The sequence below is a fragment of the Acanthaster planci genome, linkage group LG11 (genome assembly GCF_054643075.1).
Source record: "Acanthaster planci isolate LZ-2023a linkage group LG11, COTS_SCS, whole genome shotgun sequence".
Classification (NCBI taxonomy): Eukaryota; Metazoa; Echinodermata; class Asteroidea; order Valvatida; family Acanthasteridae; genus Acanthaster; species Acanthaster planci.
The window spans coordinates 12,366,208-12,388,190 of NC_141787.1; the positions used below are offsets into that span (position 1 = coordinate 12,366,208).

General features: G+C 42.5%; 1 protein-coding gene across 1 annotated transcript; it reads right to left on the reverse strand.

Annotated features, from left to right (window-relative positions):
- Positions 1 to 3,369: 3,369 nt before the first annotated feature.
- On the reverse strand, positions 3,370 to 21,920 carry uchl5 (ubiquitin C-terminal hydrolase L5). Its single transcript, XM_087143148.1, has 11 exons — positions 21,781 to 21,920; positions 18,328 to 18,394; positions 17,124 to 17,229; positions 16,389 to 16,514; positions 15,867 to 15,928; positions 15,136 to 15,266; positions 13,878 to 13,941; positions 13,314 to 13,428; positions 12,660 to 12,782; positions 9,547 to 9,645; positions 3,370 to 6,024 (listed from the first exon to the last, which is right to left on the reverse strand). Exons 1-11 carry the CDS (start codon positions 21,857 to 21,859, stop codon positions 5,953 to 5,955), a joined length of 1,044 nt encoding a protein of 347 aa, XP_086999274.1. The 5' UTR covers positions 21,860 to 21,920; the 3' UTR covers positions 3,370 to 5,952.
- Between the last annotated feature and the right edge of the window lie 63 nt (positions 21,921 to 21,983).

Below are 21,983 nucleotides of genomic sequence, written 5' to 3' on the forward strand. Positions count from 1 at the left end.
AACTATCATTCAATCTGGGGGAGATCCCTTACTCAAAGTTCTTCACCGGGTTACAACCTATCTCTAGCTCTGTGCACAGAGATTAACATACAATGTGTGGGAGTCGGAGTCCAAGTATATAAACAGTCGCAGGGTAACCAAACCACTGTCATGCTGCACGTATTACAAACAACACGTACACAAAAGTCGTACTTACCGCCTGTTCTACGCGATCGTAAGTGCAGTGCTCTGAAGAAAATTCCTATCTTTTAATTTCTCGAGAAGGGGGAATAATTTAGAAAGAAAAAAGACTAAACTAAGTCACTCAAAATATTTGGATCGAATTTCAAGGCAACAGTGCAAAGTGGCATATGGCGGAGCGCCACTATGGCATTACAGTGGTTTCTACTGCGACACGCAAATACGAAGCTGAGTTTAGGGGGCATATGGAAAAACTTTTTCTCTGAGCTCTGAATTAAAAACCGTAAGTCGTACGTGTGACGTAAAAGTCGTACGTAGGGGATAAAAGCCGCACTTACAACTCAAAAAATAATCGTACATACGAGATGTAAGCCGTGTTTACGAGAAATGTGATACGAGATACACGTCGCACCAATCGAGCACCGTGACATACATGCATGTATATACATCGTACTTTTCATACGAGATACTAATCTCGTCCCTATGACGCGATCTTGTACCTGCGACCTACATCTCGTTTGTGCATCTTATAACCATTTATAAATGTACGTACAGGCCCCGAACTTTTAACTAAATCTAAAAGGGAATTTTTTCTGCCATGTCCTTAATGCAGCTTCGACAGCAGGCCATGGGCTGCAACAGACGCAAAACAAATCTTTCAGGGAAGGTAAAGCAGGAGTTTTGTCTTCCTGGTTCAAATCTGCTTCACCTCCGGTTCTGTGACAAGCAAACGGTACTTCCCTTGGGAGAGGGGCCTGCTGACGTCGAAGCCAGCGAGTTCCGGTTTCAGTGGTCTAAGCGATGATTTTTCCTCGGACACACTTTCTGAGATAGCTTCATACTCTTCCCCGGTGTATGAAACCATCAGGCATACCCGTTTCAGTTCATGTGTATAGAAAGAGCACTTCCTAAAATTGTCAGGCTTTTCGGACAACTGAGAGGGGCTATCTTCATAATACTTCAATTAGACGAGTAGGAAGGAAAGTAATCCGTATATTTATTTTGGCCTATCAAATTAATATTAGCACCAAACCCTAGAAAACAACACCAGCAAATAAAAGCAAGGATGTTGGGACCGTAAGAAAGGCTTTTTTCTCCAACATCACGTTGAATAAGCCGAAAGCTGCATTCCCTTTTAGAATACGCCCCCCCACACACACACAAAAGCTGGGTACGCACTAGGCAGCTGGATACAGAAACTCAGCATAATAAACAAGACGCTGATATTCCTTTAAAACAACGAAACAAATTGGAAGTAACTTGGGACATAGCATAGACCTTTTAACTTCAGAAATCGAAACCGGCAATTTTAGTCAGTGCCCACGAAAGGCTGGAGCCCAAGTGTCTCTCAATTTTCGGGGGGTTCCGGTAGGCCCTCGGTTACTCCGCCCGGCGGTATGATCCAAAAGTGGTCCGACTGGATATCGTTGAACGCCATATCAGGCCGTGTGAAGATACAGGATGAACCAAGGTGGCAGCATGGAGTCCTTCGCCCTTCCTTCGACAGAAAGCAATCAGTAAATCAATTGGTACTACTTTTCACCGCGGTCATGTCAGCGGGTCATCAAGATAGAGTCAAATTTCGTAACATTGCCACGCATCCGGGATCTTTCTATGCAGTACGTTGTAACAACTAGACTTGAGAACAAGTCGTTAAACAGTAGTGTTTTCAGCGCCAAAAATCAAGGAGTGCGAACCATTATACTACGACATTTACTGCACCCTCTTTTCGACCTCACGAAATGACAGATCACACAAACGCACAAGGGACTCGAAGATGTTACACGCCGTTATCACAACTGATTGATTGTTAATTTCACACCAAGATTTCACCTTTCATACGCATAATCCCTTTGATTCCCAGTTTGGTCGAGAGGTTAATACGTCGACCTCTATTAGTAAACAGGAAGTCGTAAGTTCGAATCCCAATTAAGACAGTTCCATACGTACATTTTTGAGTGTGTTGCGTACACAATGCGTTCATGCGTTAAACTTTCACGGACACAAAAACTGACCATTAACATAACACGTGTGCGTTGCGTTCGCAACAGGAGCGATTTTGACGGATATGCAAGTGTTTGCGCACATATGGACAGGTGGCTTAAGCCTGTGGTTTTCGCGTTACTCTCTGACCGCACAGAGAATAGTGTCAATAATAACGTAAAGTATAATTCGACAACCGGAAGTAGAAGCCATTATTCTGGTGGTGCAATGCTCGTGGACAGGTGGTACGCGCGCGTTACACGCCTCTTCGACCAATAAGGTGCCTTGATTTGCCAAGTGCACGCGCGCGTCAAGCTGAAGAATGTGCGTGTAATGCGGTGTAACCGCAGTTATGGCGCAAATCGGATTAACTTTATACTATACATGAAGACCCAGCAACTGGAACGATTGCATGTGGCGCTTGGCGAGTGAATAAAACTGTCCAATTCCCGCCTTGGATTTAAGTCTGCGCAAAACTTCAAGGGCAGAGATTTTCTGAGTTTCGAATCCGTTTTGATAATAATGTACGGTCTTTCTTAAAAGTATTTCCGCGGCTGCTTCATGGTGATCGAAGAGCATGATATTATGACACGTAACCACGAATTTCAATTCACTCGGGCCTTAATTTAACTGGTTGAGCCAAAACAATAGAGCTATACATTGTACATGTATATCAAACTGCAGCAAGCTTTGCCCATACTGTTGGCTCCGTGCATATAGTTCTGATAGCTACATGGGCAGTCTACGTGGTTACGACGCCCAAGACTTGTCCAATGGTCTACTTCAAAGAATTCAGTAGAAAACGAACAGTGCAAGACGAATGGAAGGTCTTTTTCAACTTTGGTGTTTTGAACAAGTATGTATGGAGTCCAGAGAGTTTTGTAGAGAATGGTTTCACAAGGAGGAAATCTCCAAGTCTCTGCACGGTCAGCTTTGACAATCACGGCATGCATGGTGCTCACTTGCCTTTGACCCTAGAACATTATACAATTGTTGCCAGTGTACGGAATTCAACATGAAATTTGGAATCCGGCTTCCGAAATTGGCTTGTTACGAAATTTCCGAGAAGCACTCGCGTAATTTAGGACGCGAGGTCTGCTGCGGAAATGAATCCGTCACACAGGCCGTGACCTTCTACGCCTGTATGCGCGACTCAACAGGAAATCAGCAGCTGTTTTTATTGATAAATTAGCCACCAGACATGACTGTTATTCAACACTGAAATACAATTATTTTATTTACGCCTTTGAGCAATACAGGCACATGTTTATAGGTTGAAGAAAGAACATAAATTTTCTTCCATGGGTCGATCCAAAGAGATGTATGGGAAACTACCAGTCCTACTGTAGCAACATAAATACTGACGTTATACAAGTTTAATATGTTAGGATTCATTCTTTCTTGTTGGTTTCTGTGGCAGAAATCGTGTTGCTTTTTATTTCCACATTAGGTACAGTTGTTGACATGTGGCACAATAATCAGGCTGAAGAATTCTTCACTTGCTTACAAACGCTTGAACAAACAAGGAATAAACAGAACAACCTGTACAACAGGCCACGGGTGAATTAAAATGAAAACCCACAACAAACACAAATATCTAACAACGTCTGTAAAACCGGCTGCCAACTTCTGTAAACCGATTAATTCAAGCTGTTGATTAATAGGCACGCCACGATCAATGACACAAAATCGCCAAGTCGAAAAGCAAACAAAAACTGATAATTCTGAAGCTGTAAAATATCAGGACCATGGGCGTCACGATAAGGTAGGGGAGAAGCATCCCCTTAGACAAAACGTCAAAAAATGAATTGGTAAGGCTTTCCACTATGCATTTGCTCCGAAAATAAACGCACACAGCAAATGAAGACAGCACTGACATTGAAAGGGGGTGTCTTAGAAGCAATGTTTAGTGCCAGATCTATTTAATGACAGGTGCACTGCTTTCTCAAGCCCAGGGGAGCTCAGGTTGTGTCTGACACCTCCAGATCCCGTAATACCTGTGACACCCCTCCCCCCAATTAATCCCCCTAGGCTCTACAGGCGTTTTTCTGGCTCGTTGGTTAGCATCTGAAATTATGTGCTGCTTTTTACAAGCTACGTCATTTGGACAATGGCCAATACATGTAATCGATGTATGCTGTGAATTAGCCCAATGCAAGTCAAAGAACTGAAATAAATCTTTGAATGATTATCCAAAGTTGTGACCAGCACAGTTGCAAGATTTAGTTGTCAAAACAGTTATGTGCGATTAACACTTAAGGTACTTGGATCTGGCGAACGGGTCAAGGGTCAGCATGGCGAAATGCCGTTCCCACTGACGTACATTCTGGATCAAAGGCGCATCAACAGTGTTTTTAATGGCGTGCAAAGTTGACATTTAATCCCAAAATCGAGATACACTGTATTTCTAATTCTATTTCAAGATGCACAAAGTCAACATTAAATCGTGAAATAGTAATATCTGTATTTCTAATAGAGATATTACGCAGAAGGCCTTGCCAATCTTGACACGACAGGCCACCAAATACCTTATTTCATGGCAAGCAAATCACTTCATCACAAAGGACTATGAAAATGCAAACGTTGTAGTCGCATGGCTACCAACAAATTGGACACTCCCCACAAACATGGCTCTTTTCATCCAATCAGGGGGTGTTTCTGTTAAAGGTGGAGTGGACTGGAGCATGCCTTACACAACCCGCCCTCGTTCTGAGCACATCCTGGCCCAGTGCCAGGACATTGATTGCGAAACATTGGCTGGCACTGGGATTGCCTTTCGATCAATTACATCAGACAGAAAGGATGAGCCGATGGCTCTGATGTCAAAACGGAAAATCACCTTAACAGCTCTTCAATGTATATGACACATTGACTTCTATAGTGAGGGACACTGTAGAGGATGAATTGGGACTGCAGTCAGTGAGCTCATTAACAGACGGGGGGGTGTGTCACACCTGACATACACCCCACTCCCCATTAAATTGTTTTTTCACTTTTTTTGGTAGTGATATCTTTCCATTGTTTCTTTTTTCTTCTTTTGCCCTTCCCTGGCTATCTAATAACTTTAAGGACAGAAATTCTCATTAAAAAAGTACATCCACTTATAAGTTCGGTTTCACCCCTACTTGGGGCTCCTACTTTCAAAATTGCTGAGTGCTTCCCACCCCCATTTTTGTAAATGCTGGATCCCCAATTGTATAACTGAAAACATAAGTGATAACCCAAATGCACACTTCTTGCAGGAAATCCTCCTTGCTCACCTCAAACATGTATTGGAGTGCCAGACAGATATGTATTGAAAATAAACGAGAGGAAGAGCCGACTCCAGAAAGGTCACAGACATCGTGACTGCACCAGGGGAAAAAAATTAACCCCTAACGCAGATGCTTTAGAGTTTGAGTAAAGGCAAAAATAATCAAGAATGTTGGTTTGAAAGTCAGGCTTGATAGTTTTGTAACTGCCACTTAGTCTGGCTGTTGGCTGGGGTTGGATCTACCTGATATGTAGAAGTCACAGGACCTTTTTGTGGATAGAAACTTGACTGTATTCCAGTGGACGCCCCAGGGTTGTTGCCATGGAAACAATCAGTGCTAATCCTGTATAAACATTGCTCTCTCGCAAAATATCCTGCTATTCCAGAACAATGATAGGCTATTCAAGGCTAGAATGACAAATTCAAACAGAGAAACGTCCTTGTAGATCGACATGATTATCTGAACCTTGTCTGAAGTGGTAGTTTGATAAGAAAAACAAGGAGAGGGGTGTATGAATAAGGTGTGAAGGATGCTCTCACTTTGAAGGCTCCGCTTCCTTCTTGTCTTTTTCCGTCTCCGTGGCCTGAGCTGCAGCTTTCTCTTGGGCCTGCGGGTGGTAGGAAAAGAAAGATAAATGCCTCAGAATTATTCATCTCATGTTTATTCAACGGCACAAGTGCCACCTACAGGATGATTGCAAATGACAAGATGGCAAAACAACCAGACATATGTGACGGGGGGAACCTAACGGAATCAGGTTGGGACTGAAAACCCAATCAGCATGCCCACCTAGACCTCGGGTCCCAGAGATTGAAGGTGAGAAAGGTAACAGTGCGCCAACCTGCTACCCAATAAGTTGGGAAACTTATTTCTAAAACTTCCTTCTCAAACCCCTTTCCACATACCCCTTTAGGTCCCACACTTTTGAAGTCAACATGGCTGTGGGCATTACTAATCATTCTACCAAAAAAACCACCTCATAAAGTTGTTGTTTTAATAGCCTTCTGCTAAAACTGAATTGCTTTTTTAAAAAAATGATAAGAGTAGGGTTGGGAAGACAATACGGTCATTCTGTGACAATAGCATGTAGGTAGCAGGGTACATGACCAGAGGACAGATACTGGCCCTATCTAAACTTCACCCTAGCAACAATTCCATGGAACTGTTTCTGGGGAACAGTTTAGTATACTCCCGTATGAGTGCAAAAATAGCACCTGGCATGTGATGATGAACGAATCAATGAGCATTTGGTTCTTAATCATGTTCATTTAAATGATGGGATATGTTCAATCTGTATCATTTCCTTCAAACACAATGTTTTCAATGGAAAGATGGAAGCTGATACACATGTAGCACCAAAGGGCATCAGTTTCAGTGGACAGAGGGATATTTTAACCCCAGATTGTAAAACCCTGCGTATTTAACAAGTACAGTTTACAATAGCAAATTATCACGTTCTGCGAAAGGCTTTAGCAAGCTTCTGTGGAGAGTGACGTTTTGAATGAAAAAAAAAACCCCAAGCTGCATAGAAAGATGGAGCAGATTGCACCTTTATGTACATTTAGGAGAAGGACACCTCAAGCCTTGCGTTCTGTCAGAACACTGGGGCCACAGGAAGAGAAGCTTAGCATGTTACAGCAGGAAAATAACCGTCTAAGAAATGTTCGTTTGGGTATGGTGAATTAAGCACTGTCATTCATCACATGGAATATACAAGTGGATATGCAACCAGCAGTGAGTTCTGTATTGCCATTCATGGTTTCCATGGTTTGTTGAGAGGCATTTTCAGTAGGACAGAATTGACTGTGCAAACTTATGCATTCCTTTAAACAAGCAGGTGGTTTTTTGGGGGGGGTCATTAAAGAGCAGGGTTTCATCTAGGACTATAACGTCTGTCGTCTTTGTTTCCCCAGGCAATTTTAAAAACTGACTGTGTAATCCCGGCAAAGTTTATGAAAATGATACCCTGCAGCAGTCTCTAAACATAATACATGTACATACCAGTGTTGAAGAATTGTGTAATCAATGAAGATTTGTAAATTATGTACTTGCAAACACTGACTATCCTGGGGACAGGTGCACAGGGTGCAAAATGAAATATTTCCAAGGTACCCCATTCCAGTGCTATCTGTGAACGTACACCACAAACACACCAATTTTTCCTGAAACTTCATTAACTTTGACAACAGATGGTCGTCCCTTTATCCCTTGATCAAAAGGTGAAGAGTTCAATGTCACCAGATGTTTGATTTTGTGGCAACTTTTTTTTTCCCTTGAACAAATAAAATCAAGGATGGGTCCAACAGTCAGCCACAAGCACAGCCCACAAAATCAGTTAATACTGACTTCAGATAAGCTTTACCCAGTTTCATGTGTACACTTTATTTATTGAAAGATATCGGTGGGACAATGGGTAAAGAAATAATCTTTAAATACTCTGTTACATAAAGACCAGACAGCAAACACTTTGCTCTTTGGCTTTTCTTTCTTTTGCTAACTGATGCCGATGGACTCTCTGCCACGTAAACCTTTTGTAAAAGCAGTGGTGCAGGGGGGGGGGCCACTCGGGGGCCCAGAGTCCCCCAAAGAAGTTTATAATTTGTTGGAAAAAATCTGAAAAATAAAGATACAATTGAATATACTGTACACATATATCTGAAACTACTGTCCCTCATTTAGCCAAACATTTCAGTCTTCTATGGCACAACAGGGGAGGGGCTTGAGCATCATGAGCTATCCTTTTTAGGGGAGGGACTTCCAGTCTGAGTCCCCCCCCCCGACAAATCCTGGAGGTGCAACTGTGCAAAAGAGATACACCACCCATGTCGACATGCCCTTAGTGCCAAGCCCAAACTTGAAATCGCTCTCAATACATGTATAGCCAAAACCATCGCGCACTTCTCTATCAGGTATGCAACTTGAACTTCCACAAAAAAAAAACCAGGAAACTGACTTTGTACAATATTTCCCAGTTTTTAATGGCATGAGTGCAACGTGCCATCCGAAGTAAAGTTGCATTCCCGTTCTATTCATTCCATTCTTCTCTTCAAACATCAGGGGGTTTTAAAGCTCAATTTGGCCCACAATCAGCACCAGTCATCAACCACCAGGCTTTGAACATACTTTTCCAATCACATCTTTACACATTCCTAGCTAGTCTAATAGTCACCTGTGAGAAAATTTTTTCAATTTAAATACCAGACAGAGATTTTTTTGGTCATGTCCTTGGAAGTGTTCCCAAGCCTCCGAAGTGGATTGTACCCTTATGTCAGGAAATGAAATTACAACAGTAAGCGTGTCAAATGTTGCGAATGTTCGTGCTCTGTTGGACCTTTCTACTAAAAATGTCCCATTGAAACATTTCCAAATCATGGGAACGGTCCACTTAATAGCACATAGACTGATCTGAGACAGCATTCTGATGGAAATGCCAATCAGCAATCATTTCCACCAGATGTTTCAAATGAGCAACTTTGGGGTGAATGATTTATACAGAAAATCCATAAACTCAACATTATCTTTCCAAAATGAAATCAATGCAACAGCGCCCATAGTTGTCTCTTGGAGCACGGAAACTTCTTAATGTTTCAAGATGTGCATGTTTCCATACAATTAACCAATGAGGGAGGTGAAACAATAAGTCACTTGCGAGTTAAATTTGAATAAAATCTGGTACACTGTGTTATCCGGTTGCACAGAAACGTAACAATTTAAATTCCCCAGACTAAAGACACTGTTGCTATACCTCGTGATTTAGGGCAAGCTTTTGCATAGCGACCACCATCTCTGGAATGGACTGGTTCCTTTGTGCCGTTCTTATCCATTGAAAACAGTGTATTGTTGCAAGGCATCTCTTATGTAACTAAGCAAAAGCTTGCCTTGAATCACGAGGTATAGCAACAGTGGTTTTAGTATTGAGAATTCAAGTTGTTATGTTCTCGTGAATTTGAAGAACTCGGTGTATCAGATTTTATTCAAATTTAACTCGCAAATGGTTTATTTCCATGAATGAAAAAGCAGTGACAGTTTCATTTGAGGGACATTTGTCACATGGCACCCTTTAAGAATATACAGTGTACTCGTATCCTGAACTAGTGGTTGAAAAAGTTCAAAAACAACTCCCACTCACCTTCTGAACGAGTGGTAGCAATTCTCCTTTACTGGCCAGAACTTTTAACAACTCCATGATCATCGGAAGGTAGTTGTGTTTTCGTCTGATATTTTCCACCTGTTTGTTTTTTTTACAAAACGACAGAAAAGTTGCATTTAACATGCCCAGTGTTCAGTGCTGTGTTGAAGTTGAGTCCATCACAAGTCGTTTCGTAAGTCGCTTTCACAAGTCCTTTCATAAGTAGCAGGGTGAACAACAACAGAGGAATGCTTTTGCACCAGTTCATTTCAATGGTTTATGACTTGGCTTGCAACTGGATGACTTGTTTAAGGACCTGTGAGGCACTCGACTACACCACTGGTTCCATATAAACTTGAGACTTTCCTGCAACTTTGAACAGTTACCCGGTATGATGAATTACTATTAAATTAATCTATTGTTCTTTTTATTCAGATTTAATTTCAAGTCTAACTTCTCAAGAACCAACCAATCAGTAACTTAAATCATGTACACATACATTTATCAAATGAGTTCCTGTGGAACTTCCAGGATTTAAGTTTGTCGCCCTCTATTGATCCATTTGGTGACACTGACAGATGCACAACACTAGAGCTTTAATTCACTCAGTCACACAGGTCAATCAATAGTCACATCACAAGTCAGGTCAGACCATGGAATTAATGCAACATTTATGCCAAAGGATGGACAAGAACGCCAGTGCCATTATTCCGTTCACTTGAATATTAGTTGGTGGTTTAACATTAGACTGTCAAAAGTGCCACTGACTTGCAAACATTTGATTTACACCTCTTCTGCAATGGCACATTAACAGACACGATGTGTTCTTGTACAGAAAGGAGACAAAATGGAGAATAGAGACAGAATTTGAAGGTAAAAGAGCAGACCGGCGTACTATGATTGGCTGCTACTCTGCTGATATTGTGTCACGTGGTCATCACTGCCGGGCCAAATTTCACAGATCTGTTGAACAGTCAACATTGTCTAGCAATTTTATGTGCTAAGCAACAGAATCAGCTAGGAACCAGGTGCAAGACAAATACAGAGCACGGCAGTTTGGCCAGTAAGGTACTGCTAAGCAACCATTTTCTTTGCTTAGCAGATTTACATGTACAAAACTCGGCCCTGGTCACTATCATCTGCAATATAGCCGTGGTGCAGGAAGAAGAGAGGTTAATATATTTGTCACCTAGCAATGACCCCTATCTGTTTACCTCGTAAGCACACAGACATGGCCTGTCAGGTCACTAGCACACACCCTGAGCATTTTTGAATTCCTCTTCTTGACTTAACACAAGAACAGTGGTCTCAAACGTGACGAACTGACCCGAGAGGGTGTTTGCGGATCGATTTTTTCACTCTGTAGTTATTGGAAGGTAGTAGAGTGAGGTGCAGCAAGAACAAAATGGTGAACTCTGCAGAATACATTCAAACATCCTGGTGGACAGACGCAAATGAGATCTGAATTCTGACTCCTTGCACGGCTGGAATTACCTTTTTTTTGGTAAACCCATGAAATCTCGCTCTCTTCTCCCCGGAAAGAGGGGCTTCTATGATGGCCATACTTTGATCTGTTTCACATTAATCTTCTGAATCGACCTGAAGTAAACGTGCCTGAGTAAGGGTGTCCTTATTCTCCTAATACTTCATTTCACACATGCGTGTCACGGAGGTATTTAACATAAACTTTTTACTTTTGACGCTTCCCGTGCATGCAGTGTCAACATGGTCTCTTTCTGTAGGCTTTGAATAGTGTAGGGCAATATCAAATTCTCTCTGTAATTTCCTTCGATTTTGTAGGGAGCATGACTCCGGCCATGCTCTTAATGTAAGTCATGGGGAAGGGTATCCGTCAGTAATTTATTGTTGTAGGTGTATTTTGTATGATGTTTTGTCAGAGTTAATGTGTGATTTTCGGGGCACAATGTGACAACTGTTGATATAGTGAATCGTGTATTGTACTGTTGTGCAGTGTCCAACTGACCTTGCTTCCATGTGATTTTTTACATTAGTCACACTGTCATCTCTTACTGTGTCATCCTGCAAACTTTCCACTTACTTTCATTTGAGAATAAATCATGGTTTGGGAGATAGATCATATGTCATTGTGTAGGCCTATATCTGTTTCTTGGTTGAGAGTGACCGTTCCTCCTTCCACCATCCAACTGACGTAGGGCTGGTCCACTACAATAAGTGCAAAGTCCGAGATCTGTCAGCCATTTTGCATTGCTTTGTCTCGATGCGACATGCACATGCCTGTTCGTAACAGCCTGCTCAAGAACAGCGCTGCTGTGTTACTCAACTATTATCAAGGACAAGGATTCGAAAACATTTTCATAGGGACTGAGTGACCAGGAGTGGGTCCCGATAATGTTCATTTGGAAGCCGAATCTGCTTTAGAAATTGAAAACTGTCGATGGTACCAGACTGTTTTATACTTTCTGTGCGTTCCAAACCTCCCTTTCAATTTCAATATAGCCGGCCCCATGAATAAAGTCTATTCTACTCACATACAGGCCCCTGAAAGGGTGTATAGATGTGCACAAGTGACTGAAGTATGCCAGTCCATGGGTTTCATAACACAGTCACACCTCTGTCCAAACTTTAAATAACAAAAGAACCTTAGAATTTCAGGGTTTTATTGACAGCACAGTAACCTATCAAACATTTTGAGGATAATACATTACAACTGTGCAATGCCTTGATACGTGTCTAGTTCATGTTGATGCAAATTTCTTCCACCATCTTGCATCAGTGAGCCCCATATAACGATGTATTTTAGCCAAACTACTTTTTCAGGGAACGTTTGAACCCACCTCTTTAGCGCCACCACTTGGGAATCCATACAATTTGCACACCAGTATGCAACATTGGTTGCCATGGAAATGAGACTTTGGTTGCTACAGATATAGTTCATTTGACTGTGCACAGCAAGACAGCAAATATACCAAATGCCATGTGACTAGTTCTTGGCCAATCAAAACACAGAATCTGTGGGTGATTAATTTCATTTGAATGAGAGCAAACCCCCAGGGCGTGCGTTTGGGCACTGGACACTTGGAGTCAGCGGCATTCAACAGCCGCTTCAACCTTCCTCTTCCTCACCGGCTTACCTTGAATCTTTTGGCTTTCTTGTCTTCCTCCTCCAGAAGCATGGTCAATCTGCCGAGCTCTGATTGGATGCTGGCAGCCGTCTGCGGCTTGCTGGCTGACTGGTCAGTTTCCATGACCTCACCCTTGAGGTAACACACAGCACACCAGTAAGTTGCTTACTTTTTTACTCATGACAGCATACCGTTTCAACAGATAACCCGCTTAGAGAGGGATGTAATGCTCGATATGTTGATGCTCAACACTGAACAGATGTAGGGATTGAGTGCTTGTGTGGACAGAGGCATTAAAAGTGAAGATGGTCGCTTTACTCAGTGGAATGTTAAAATGATGTAACCAATGGCAGCAGGGTTACACCTGTCAACCATTACTGTCATTGAAATGCTTACAAAATGCAGCCATAATCCTTAACAACTGGTGAGAGAAAAGTTTGTACTCAGCAGTGCACTGAAAAAGTTAGAAGCTGCTAAAACGTGCACTTATAAATCTGAAAACTTCAGCTGCTACAAATTTGCCACCTGGGGCCCCGCAACTGCAACACTCCACACCACTGCAGACATTTGGGGAGCCATGAAAGTCTTACAAATTGACAAGATACCAGACAGAAGGATCGCAGCATCATTAGAACAAGGCAGCAGCGTGGATTTTTTATTCACCTGCGTCTCCAGTGCGTCCAGTTGCGCTTTCATCTTGTCGTACTTGCGCTGAAATATCATCCGCCGGTCGGAGATAATCGCCATGAGATTGAAGTGGATCTCCCCAGCACTGTATCTTTAAGAACAACAGCACAGACGCCACAGCGGTAACAACGAAGAAACCCCCCCTTATGTAAACTTTCAGTTCACTCTCAGTTCACTTTCAGTATTCTCTAGCTACCACCTGTACTATTTACATGAATTGGGTCAATTATTCAAAATAAAGTCGAGTAACCTGCCCAAGGACAAAGATTTTGGTAAACTGTGAGTTCATGTACAATCATCGGGCACTTAAATGTCGCCACCACTCTATTAAATGCATTCTACAAGTGGCAGCTTCCAATGCTCAAGTCAGAATGAACTAAATTACCAGTTTCGTCAATGCATATTACTTTTTATACCAGCTAGAGGCAACTGCAGTCAAGTATCTTGCTCAGGAACATGAGTCATTGTACCTGGCCTTCAATCCACAAAGTACTTCCAACAGACACCGCGGAATTACGAACATTTTAAAGAGGCACTCACTTTTTTATTCTTTGTTCAATGGCTGGTTTGACAGTCTTAAGCCAGTCATCGGGATCACACTTTCCTTCAGAAAACAATAAAAACCAATTAAAGATGAGAAAAGTACAGTGTATTTTGATGTACTGGTGGTGGTACTGGTCTGTTCCCTTTCTGCTAGGGCTACATCAATAGATTGTGAGACATAATTGTCTGTAAAATACAAAATAACTGTCAATTGGCCACTGTTGTTGGAGTGACTCGAAAACCCTGGAGCGAGAAATCTCATGAACAGCCAAAGCTGTTTCATGAGATTTCACATGTTTGGTGAGGCACTGTTAACCACTTCCTGCCAGGGCATTTATTAATGCTGATGATGCTGGGCCGGGATATTTATCATTTTTTTTCTGTTTTCAAAATTCTTTAAAAATTCCTATCTTCATTTACTGGACACTTACAAATGCGTGAAGGACTGTCTGGTGGCCCTTCTTGCCCAACAAAATCTATTGATGCCCGAGTATTTCAGCCAGGCCTGCAGCCTTTTAAAAAGAGCCCAGATTGTGCAGTGTTACATAACTTTCTTTTGTTCACGAACCTGGCTCAGTGTGCTGCTGACCTCTTTTCAATAGGGGCCAGATTAGCATGTGGCTCATCGCTGCGGTGGTGGAGTGCTTTTGTCCCCGTGGTAATCTGCTAGCTCTAAATGCCCCAAACCGTGGTATACCGTTTCAAAACAAGGCTGGATTATCTCCACTTTTGAGAGTGAAAAAATGTTGGTAATGCCTAGCAGCCTGGTCTTTTGTTCCAGTACGGTCTTTTGTTACAAGGCCCTGTTCCCTTTGTCCGAGTTCGGAGACCCTGCCACGCATATAAAGCATATGTGTCCGGATCCCAAATGCCCGGCAGGGAGTAGTTAATACTTCAAAGAGGAATTCAGTCCAGTTACAATAACTTGCCACCTTCGTCTGCCCTGATAAGCAGTAATTTTTCCCTTTGTGTCCAATGAAGTACCTTCAAACCACAAGTGTCTCTCAAGGGGTGAAACGGAAAAGTGCTGTGCTGACATTTGAATGTTACTGCATTTGATTTCGCGGCAATAACGCACAATCATTGCCACACGCAAGCAATCAGTACCTGTAATGTATGTCAGGCCTAATTGAATGTTGCTAAGTGGAAAAGTGCCCTCTCTCCTTCACAACTACGAGCTTGGCTGGTCTTGAACGTCCATTTATTAGAGTAGGTATCTATGAACTGTAAATAAAAGTCCTGTCCCTGAGCTCACCTAGATCGACGGGTCCCTCCTTCAACCCGTCCAGTTCATATAACCTGCCGCTGATTGGGATGTAACCGACAAAATGGTAGGCATCCTCATCTTTGTTGGCAAGGGAAGAATCAAACTCAAACATCTGCTGTCTGGGAACATTTCATTACGGGAGTTCAGTTACTGAGAAGGAACTGAAGCTATCAGACTTGAAAAATTACTTGGTGTGAACAAAGCACTTGTAATTCAAGCAAGATGCTTAAGGCAGCACTTCCAATATCGGAACAAAAAATGTTCAAAATAAGGAACAGTCAAGAGAGATGAGATCAGATGGGCAAGATGAGCAGGGGTAATAATGATGCGGCACTTTAAGCATTGGTACTGCTCCAGAAATGTCTCTTCCAAAGGGAAACATTCCACAGAAACAGTCGGTTAAACCAAATGAAAATAGACCAAATGGAAGGAGAAATATCTCTTGAAATACAATTTGAAACTTTGCGCGGTGTGATAAAAGCATTCCGGTACAATCATGGCTGCAACCAAAAGCTATCATCCACCTTGGAACTTTCTAAGCTTAGACATAGCTGAGTGTTCAAGACAAGACCCCTTAAGACCACCACAAGGTCCTGTCAGCCCAACACAAGGCAACAGAAGCATTCCAAATTTTTCATTGTTCCCCTTGTTACTCAGAAATGGTCAAGTGAATGGCTAGTGTTTTGTCTTAGGATGGCCGCGGCTATAACAATATTTACCTCGAGAAGCCGTTGTGCACTTGTCTGATGACTTCAGAGTTACTGATGCTAAGCCCTTTCATCTGTACAAGAACGGACATTAAAAACACAGCTCAATGTCAAAAGAACAAAGAGAGAAAGAACGTAAGACTTTTGTACACTGTAAACAAATCACTCGTAAGTGTAAAGTCATGTCTTCTAGTCAAATGACAGGCTTCTTGGATGCAACAGCACACCAACTGTACGTTTATAAATGGACATACGCAGCATCAAATATAATATATAACATCATTTTTGGTGGGGAATGGTGATCAAAGTGAGACAGGCAGGTCAATGCTGGCTGTTTTGCCAGAAAAACAGAGCCAAAAGATGCATCACCTGTGTCACATGACATCAAGCTGGCACATGCTCTTTTGTCAACAAAAACCTTCCCCAGCCCAACCAAATAATATAATTTGATGTTCCACGTTGCTGGTGTCATGTCAAAGGACACGTCAATCGCTAGGGACACGATAGGCTTGGCACTTGAGAAAAATGACTCACGGTGGGGTCGAAGCTGCTGGTAAACTCCTTAAACTCGCTGAGCTTCTTGCCAAGGTCAATGTCCTCATGCTGGCAATTCAGAAGAACGCTCAGGATGGCTTGGGTGGCGCAAGCATTCGTTATGACCTGGACATAAATAAAAACCAACGGATTCAACTGATATACCCCAATACTTGATTAGCCACTGTGACCAACTGAAACAGGAGTGGTCAATAACTTTTACAGATTAGACCACAGAAGCGGTACATAGACAAGTATTCCTGAATTGGCTGATGTCGGGCACAGGAGGTAGATCTGCTGCAGTGATCATGCTGCACTGTTGGCCAATCACATGGCACTACTGGTCAAACTGACAGAGGTCACAAGCAATCCAATGAATCCATCACTCAGGTAACTATTGGTCAATCGTGTGGTAGTTATGGTAGGTCTGTGGGATCAGTCAACGGTGCGTTACCAGGTTTCAGAGCAGCAGGTTCACCATTTACCATTCACATATTGCACAGGGATGGGAAACAACTCCCCAATGGGTGAACTTGCATAATTAGTCCACTGAGCTGACGTGCACTGGCGCAACTGGTTTGGCGAGTCTGCATCATCAATTGATGTCACGAACGCTGCAATGTGCAATCAGTGGATGACTGAGCAAAAAAGAAACCATATGTGACTCATCAGACAGATCCACACCAGATCCACACCACACCGCTCAACAAACAAAAGAAAGAAAATGCCAGTCACCTGTTTGGCAAAGAATATTTTCTCCAATCGGCTATCCTGCACAACGGCTCCCGAAGGTTCTTCCCCAGCTTGCCATTTGAACAGGAAAATCAGCCCATGCACTGGTCTGCGAATGGATCACCAATAAATGAAGGATTATCATCTAACAGACTAGCTAGGATTTCAGCCCCAAGGGTGTCTAGGCATCTGTTGCACCCTTTGTGGACTAGTGAGGGCATCTCCTCTTGCTCAGAATTTCAGCCATTTTTTTTCCCACTTGAGACAGGTCTGGTAGCCCTTTTTATATGACAGATCTGAGAAGTTAAAACACTCAAATAAGCTGATCTGTGAAATAGTTGCACTCTGAAAAGAAGGGTACAGCAAATGAAGTAGGAAAACATGCATAATGAATGGTTACGTATCTTTAACACATGTAAATATGTGTGTGGCCAGTAATGTACACTACTGATGCCTGAACTGAAGGTGGGGAACATGATAGGTGTCCATTCTCCGGAACCAATCGTCCATTTAAGCACATAGTTATATCCATTCATAAAAAACTCTGAAGTCAGAAAGTCAAAACAAGTTTAAAAATGATAATTTCCAATACTTTTGTTGAACAGTTTTACCTCTTTCCTTTCACAAGTAGTCCTACACAATCTCCTCAGGCAGAGATTGGCATGTGCATGATCCGTACTGTGTGAGATGATACCCACACGTTGCCAGGCGATGCTTCATCGACGATTTTATACAGTGAATAGGAATGCTTAAATTGTCTCTGGTATTTATGAATAAGGATTTTAAAAGATTTTTGAGTAACCTGACCAAATTCAGTGAGCCATGGCCCGTAAGCATTTTACAAGCAATGTGACTGGCTCAAATATGTACTGCCGATGTCAAACGGCACCCTCCCAAGCATATCTAGCAGCAGTACAAAAATACACCTGTTTGGCACAATCAATCAATGTGGCCAATCATTTGATTTTTGCCATCTTTGCAGGATCAGTCCATCTTACTACACAGTTTGTTGGAAATTTTGCCACAAGCTGACTGCCTGCTCTTTCTCATTGACTGTTGTGGAAGACTGCTTTGAAAAATCGAAGTAAGTTGGAGATTTCCAGCAGTATCGACCAATCATGCAGTGTGACTGCGCAACAGGTCAACCGATCGTGCCCAACACATGCACATGAAGGCAAGATGGCTATTCGCTATTTTCTTGACTTACTTGAGTCTTGCCAGGCTAGCTTCATCATCCAGTGTCCATATCTCTTCAACCTGAGCACCTGTAACTCCTTAAAAAGAAAAGCACAAAACGAAAAAAAATGCCACATTCACGTATTTGACTCTGTGAAATATGGTGTACATGTACATAGGTAAGCCTCATGGCCAACATGGGGAGGGGGTCAACACACTTTGAATCAGACAGATCGATAAATCACACTTACTTTAAAACGCTGAACTGCAAAACTTTAATCAATACAAACTTGCACTGGGAAAATCCCTATCAAAATCTAGAACATCAATGAGGATAGCGAAAAACTTACACATAGGCGTACGTACTTATTTATGTTAACAATCTGACATCAAGAAAAAAACAATGCTTTATCTTTCACAAATCCAATAATACCGGTATACAGGTAGTCTACAAAAAGCTTTAGGGTCCCTTATATTCAAGAATATGAGTGCTTGATTTCACTTGGTACAATCAAGTCCCAAATCTCTACTCGTGGCGAGACTACACATTGCTTGTTCAGTTCACTTTTTTTGAAGTCTCAACGACAATCATACTGGTTCAATAGGCCCAAGCCTATTACAGTTTCACAGCAAACAGTCCCGCTACCACAGCTTCTGCTTGGAGACTGGAAGAAAGTCCAGTGATGGAGTTTCACATCATACAAACAGAACAATTCCTGTCCTCATGAAGAGGTAACATACAAGTTTACAAGATGGCCAATCACCAGTGACTTGATCCACTCTGCATACGGCGTAGATCCAGCGGTCCAGCCAAACACTAAGCGATCTGGTTGCTCTCCCAGCAGAGTACAGTTCAAGCCAACCATGTTAACTCACAAAACAATGAGGTATTTCTGAGAGCCACAGGCTTATGATTTTCAATCAACCGGGGTCATGAATTGACTTTTAACAGGAATCTTGTTTCTTGTCTGGGGAAATTTAGCCAAACATGAGCAAAAACATGGAGCTCTCCACGGTGATTTCATCATTCCCTGAGGGCGCACTTCAGCGTACCGCGCGGGCTACACATATGTAGGAGAATCCCCAAAACTTCAGCTCACTGGTGAAAACAACGGCACATGCAATTCCAGAAAATGGACTCTGCACGAAACAAGTTCAACCATGGAGGAAAGAATAGCAGTACGCACTTATTGAACAAAGTCAAAAGAGATACTTTGTGCCTAGTCTCAATTTCTACAGATTTCGTCCTTAGTCATGCACTATGGGCTGCAAGCAGCACCAAGAGAGGGCGCAATTTTCCTAGCAACAGAGGCTCCTTTGGTGGGAATTGCACATAGCTGATTCACAAACGACTATGCAATGCAAGCATTGCAGTCGCATCACAACAAAATGTACTCTCCCCACCAACATGGCTCTTTTCAGCTGATGAGGGGGGTGCTTCTCCTCAAGGCAAATACTTCAGACTGACCACTCTTTTCATGAAACTAAGTAACAGCAGAGGAGAAAGTTTAGAAACATTGGGCCTAGCATATAATCAACCCGGGCTTCAAACTGAAACCACTTGCCAACTTCAAACTTAGCTTCATTTTCAGAGTATTGAAGAAAAGGGAGAAGAATTTTTTTCCCTGCAGTGACTCATCAGCCATTAGAAAGTGAAAACATGTCCTAAAAAATAAAATTTAGCAGCTAAAACATTGAAGTATTCCAGGCCAGTCTCATGATAAAAATCATGGGATTGGTGCACAGTGCCGCAGCGTGTCAAGTGATTCATGGTGATGAGATAAGTTTGAAGAATTCTGCCAGTTAAAGAGGATATAATGTTCGTGGGACTTTGGTTCTGCATGTTTTTCAGAGCATGAATTGCAGAATACTGTGTCAATCTAAAAAACGACCCCTGGAATGAATGGTTTACGTGGGTACAAGGTGAAAATCCCTTGAGAAGAGTGTGACACTCTGATCTGTACCTGGCTATGAGGTTGATCGTGCAGGATGGTGGGGTATTCTGCAATTGAGCTTGTTTTTCAACACTTGTTGAGGTTTAACCCTAGCCTGGTGGCTGCATGTGGTGAAGCACCAGTGTCTCCCTCTCACCCCCCCACACCGCCGGGCATTGGTTTTTCATTTTTCCATGTAGCACTGTGTAGCACCGGGTTTGTACACAAGTCTATGGTGTAGCAATTTTTTGCTACACGCAGCAGCCCCTTACTTTCCTTGCGTCTTTGTCTAGCACTGTGTAGCATTAGATTTTGGGTCATCTCGTACCCAAGTCATCTCGTACCCACGTCATCTCGTACCCTGGTTAACTCGTACCCGGGTCAACTCGTACGCGGGTCAATTCGTAACTGAGTCAAGTCGTACCCAAGCTAACTCGTACCCAAGTTAACTCGAACCCAAGTTAACTCGTACCCAAGTTAACTCGTACCCCTTACAACTTGGTGATTTCTATTACGAGAAATTTTTTTAAAATATATTTCAAATAAATTTTAAATACTTCATTAAACTTAAATAAAAACTGAAAATAATTTTTTTATTCTTTGCAGGTAAAGCATACATGTACATGTATCTCTTTTTGGAAAATGTGGTGGCCCTCAAAAGGGCCATTTGGTTTGAAAGTGGTTGCCCTGAAAAGGGCTGTTTGGTTTGGTGGGCCTACAGCGTGGGACCATTCAGGTGCTTGCAGATACAAAGAAGCTCGGACGTCGTCAGCTCCCCAAACCAGTACCGCTGCCAGATCTTGAAAAGCTTCGCCTGCATTGTCTTGAATCGCTTTCGCTGGTACCAGCAGTAACAATTCGACAAATGATATTTTTTCATATTCATCTCAATTTAATATTCCCAACAATACAAGTCAACAGAGTAGAGAATATGGGAACGTGCCATCATTCCTCTTTCGTCATTCGCGGCCGGGGAAAAATGCTTCCATTGGTCAGATTCAATGTGGAAATTCATAGGTTACAAGTTAACTTGGGTACGACTTGACTCGGGTACGAGTTAACCTGGGTACGACTTGACTTGGGTACGAGTCAACCTGGGTACGACTTGACTTGGGTACGACTTAACTTGGGTGTAAATTTTGGGGTATGGGTTAACTCAGGTACGTGTTGACCCGTTACCTAGCATTAGTGTGCACTTGAAGGTCTGGTTCTTAGACCATCTAATCGGCTGTGCCTATATCCTATTGCATATCACCTGATTAAACATTCTGTGTAGCTTGTACATGTAGCCCTGCTACACACACAGGTTCTGTCTTCTTCGGTCTCATTTCTGGCTGGGTATAGCCGGGGTAGGCCAACAGCCTTTACCATGTTATATAGGCATGACAGGGCCCTTACTAAGTTAGGGCATGGAGAAATAAAACACACATTAGGGCCAGCAGGGGTATCGGTTATCATGCCACAAAACTTTTACAAAACTTCCGGGTCCAAAATCTAACACTACTTTAAATACAACTGATGTGGCCTACTGTCAGACTGTACTGACTTACCAAACCCTCTGATCAGCTCTGTAAAAACGGCAGGATCGCTTTCGATCAAACACCAGTTTCCAGCCGAACCACCCGCCATAGTTTGCTCATTTGACCGTCACGAAAATGCATATGCATTTTTACCTTTGACCCCTGCAGATTAAACCCATGTGGAATGTTTTCCAAATTTTGGTTTCGCCATGTTTAGGGCTGCAGGCGTCAAA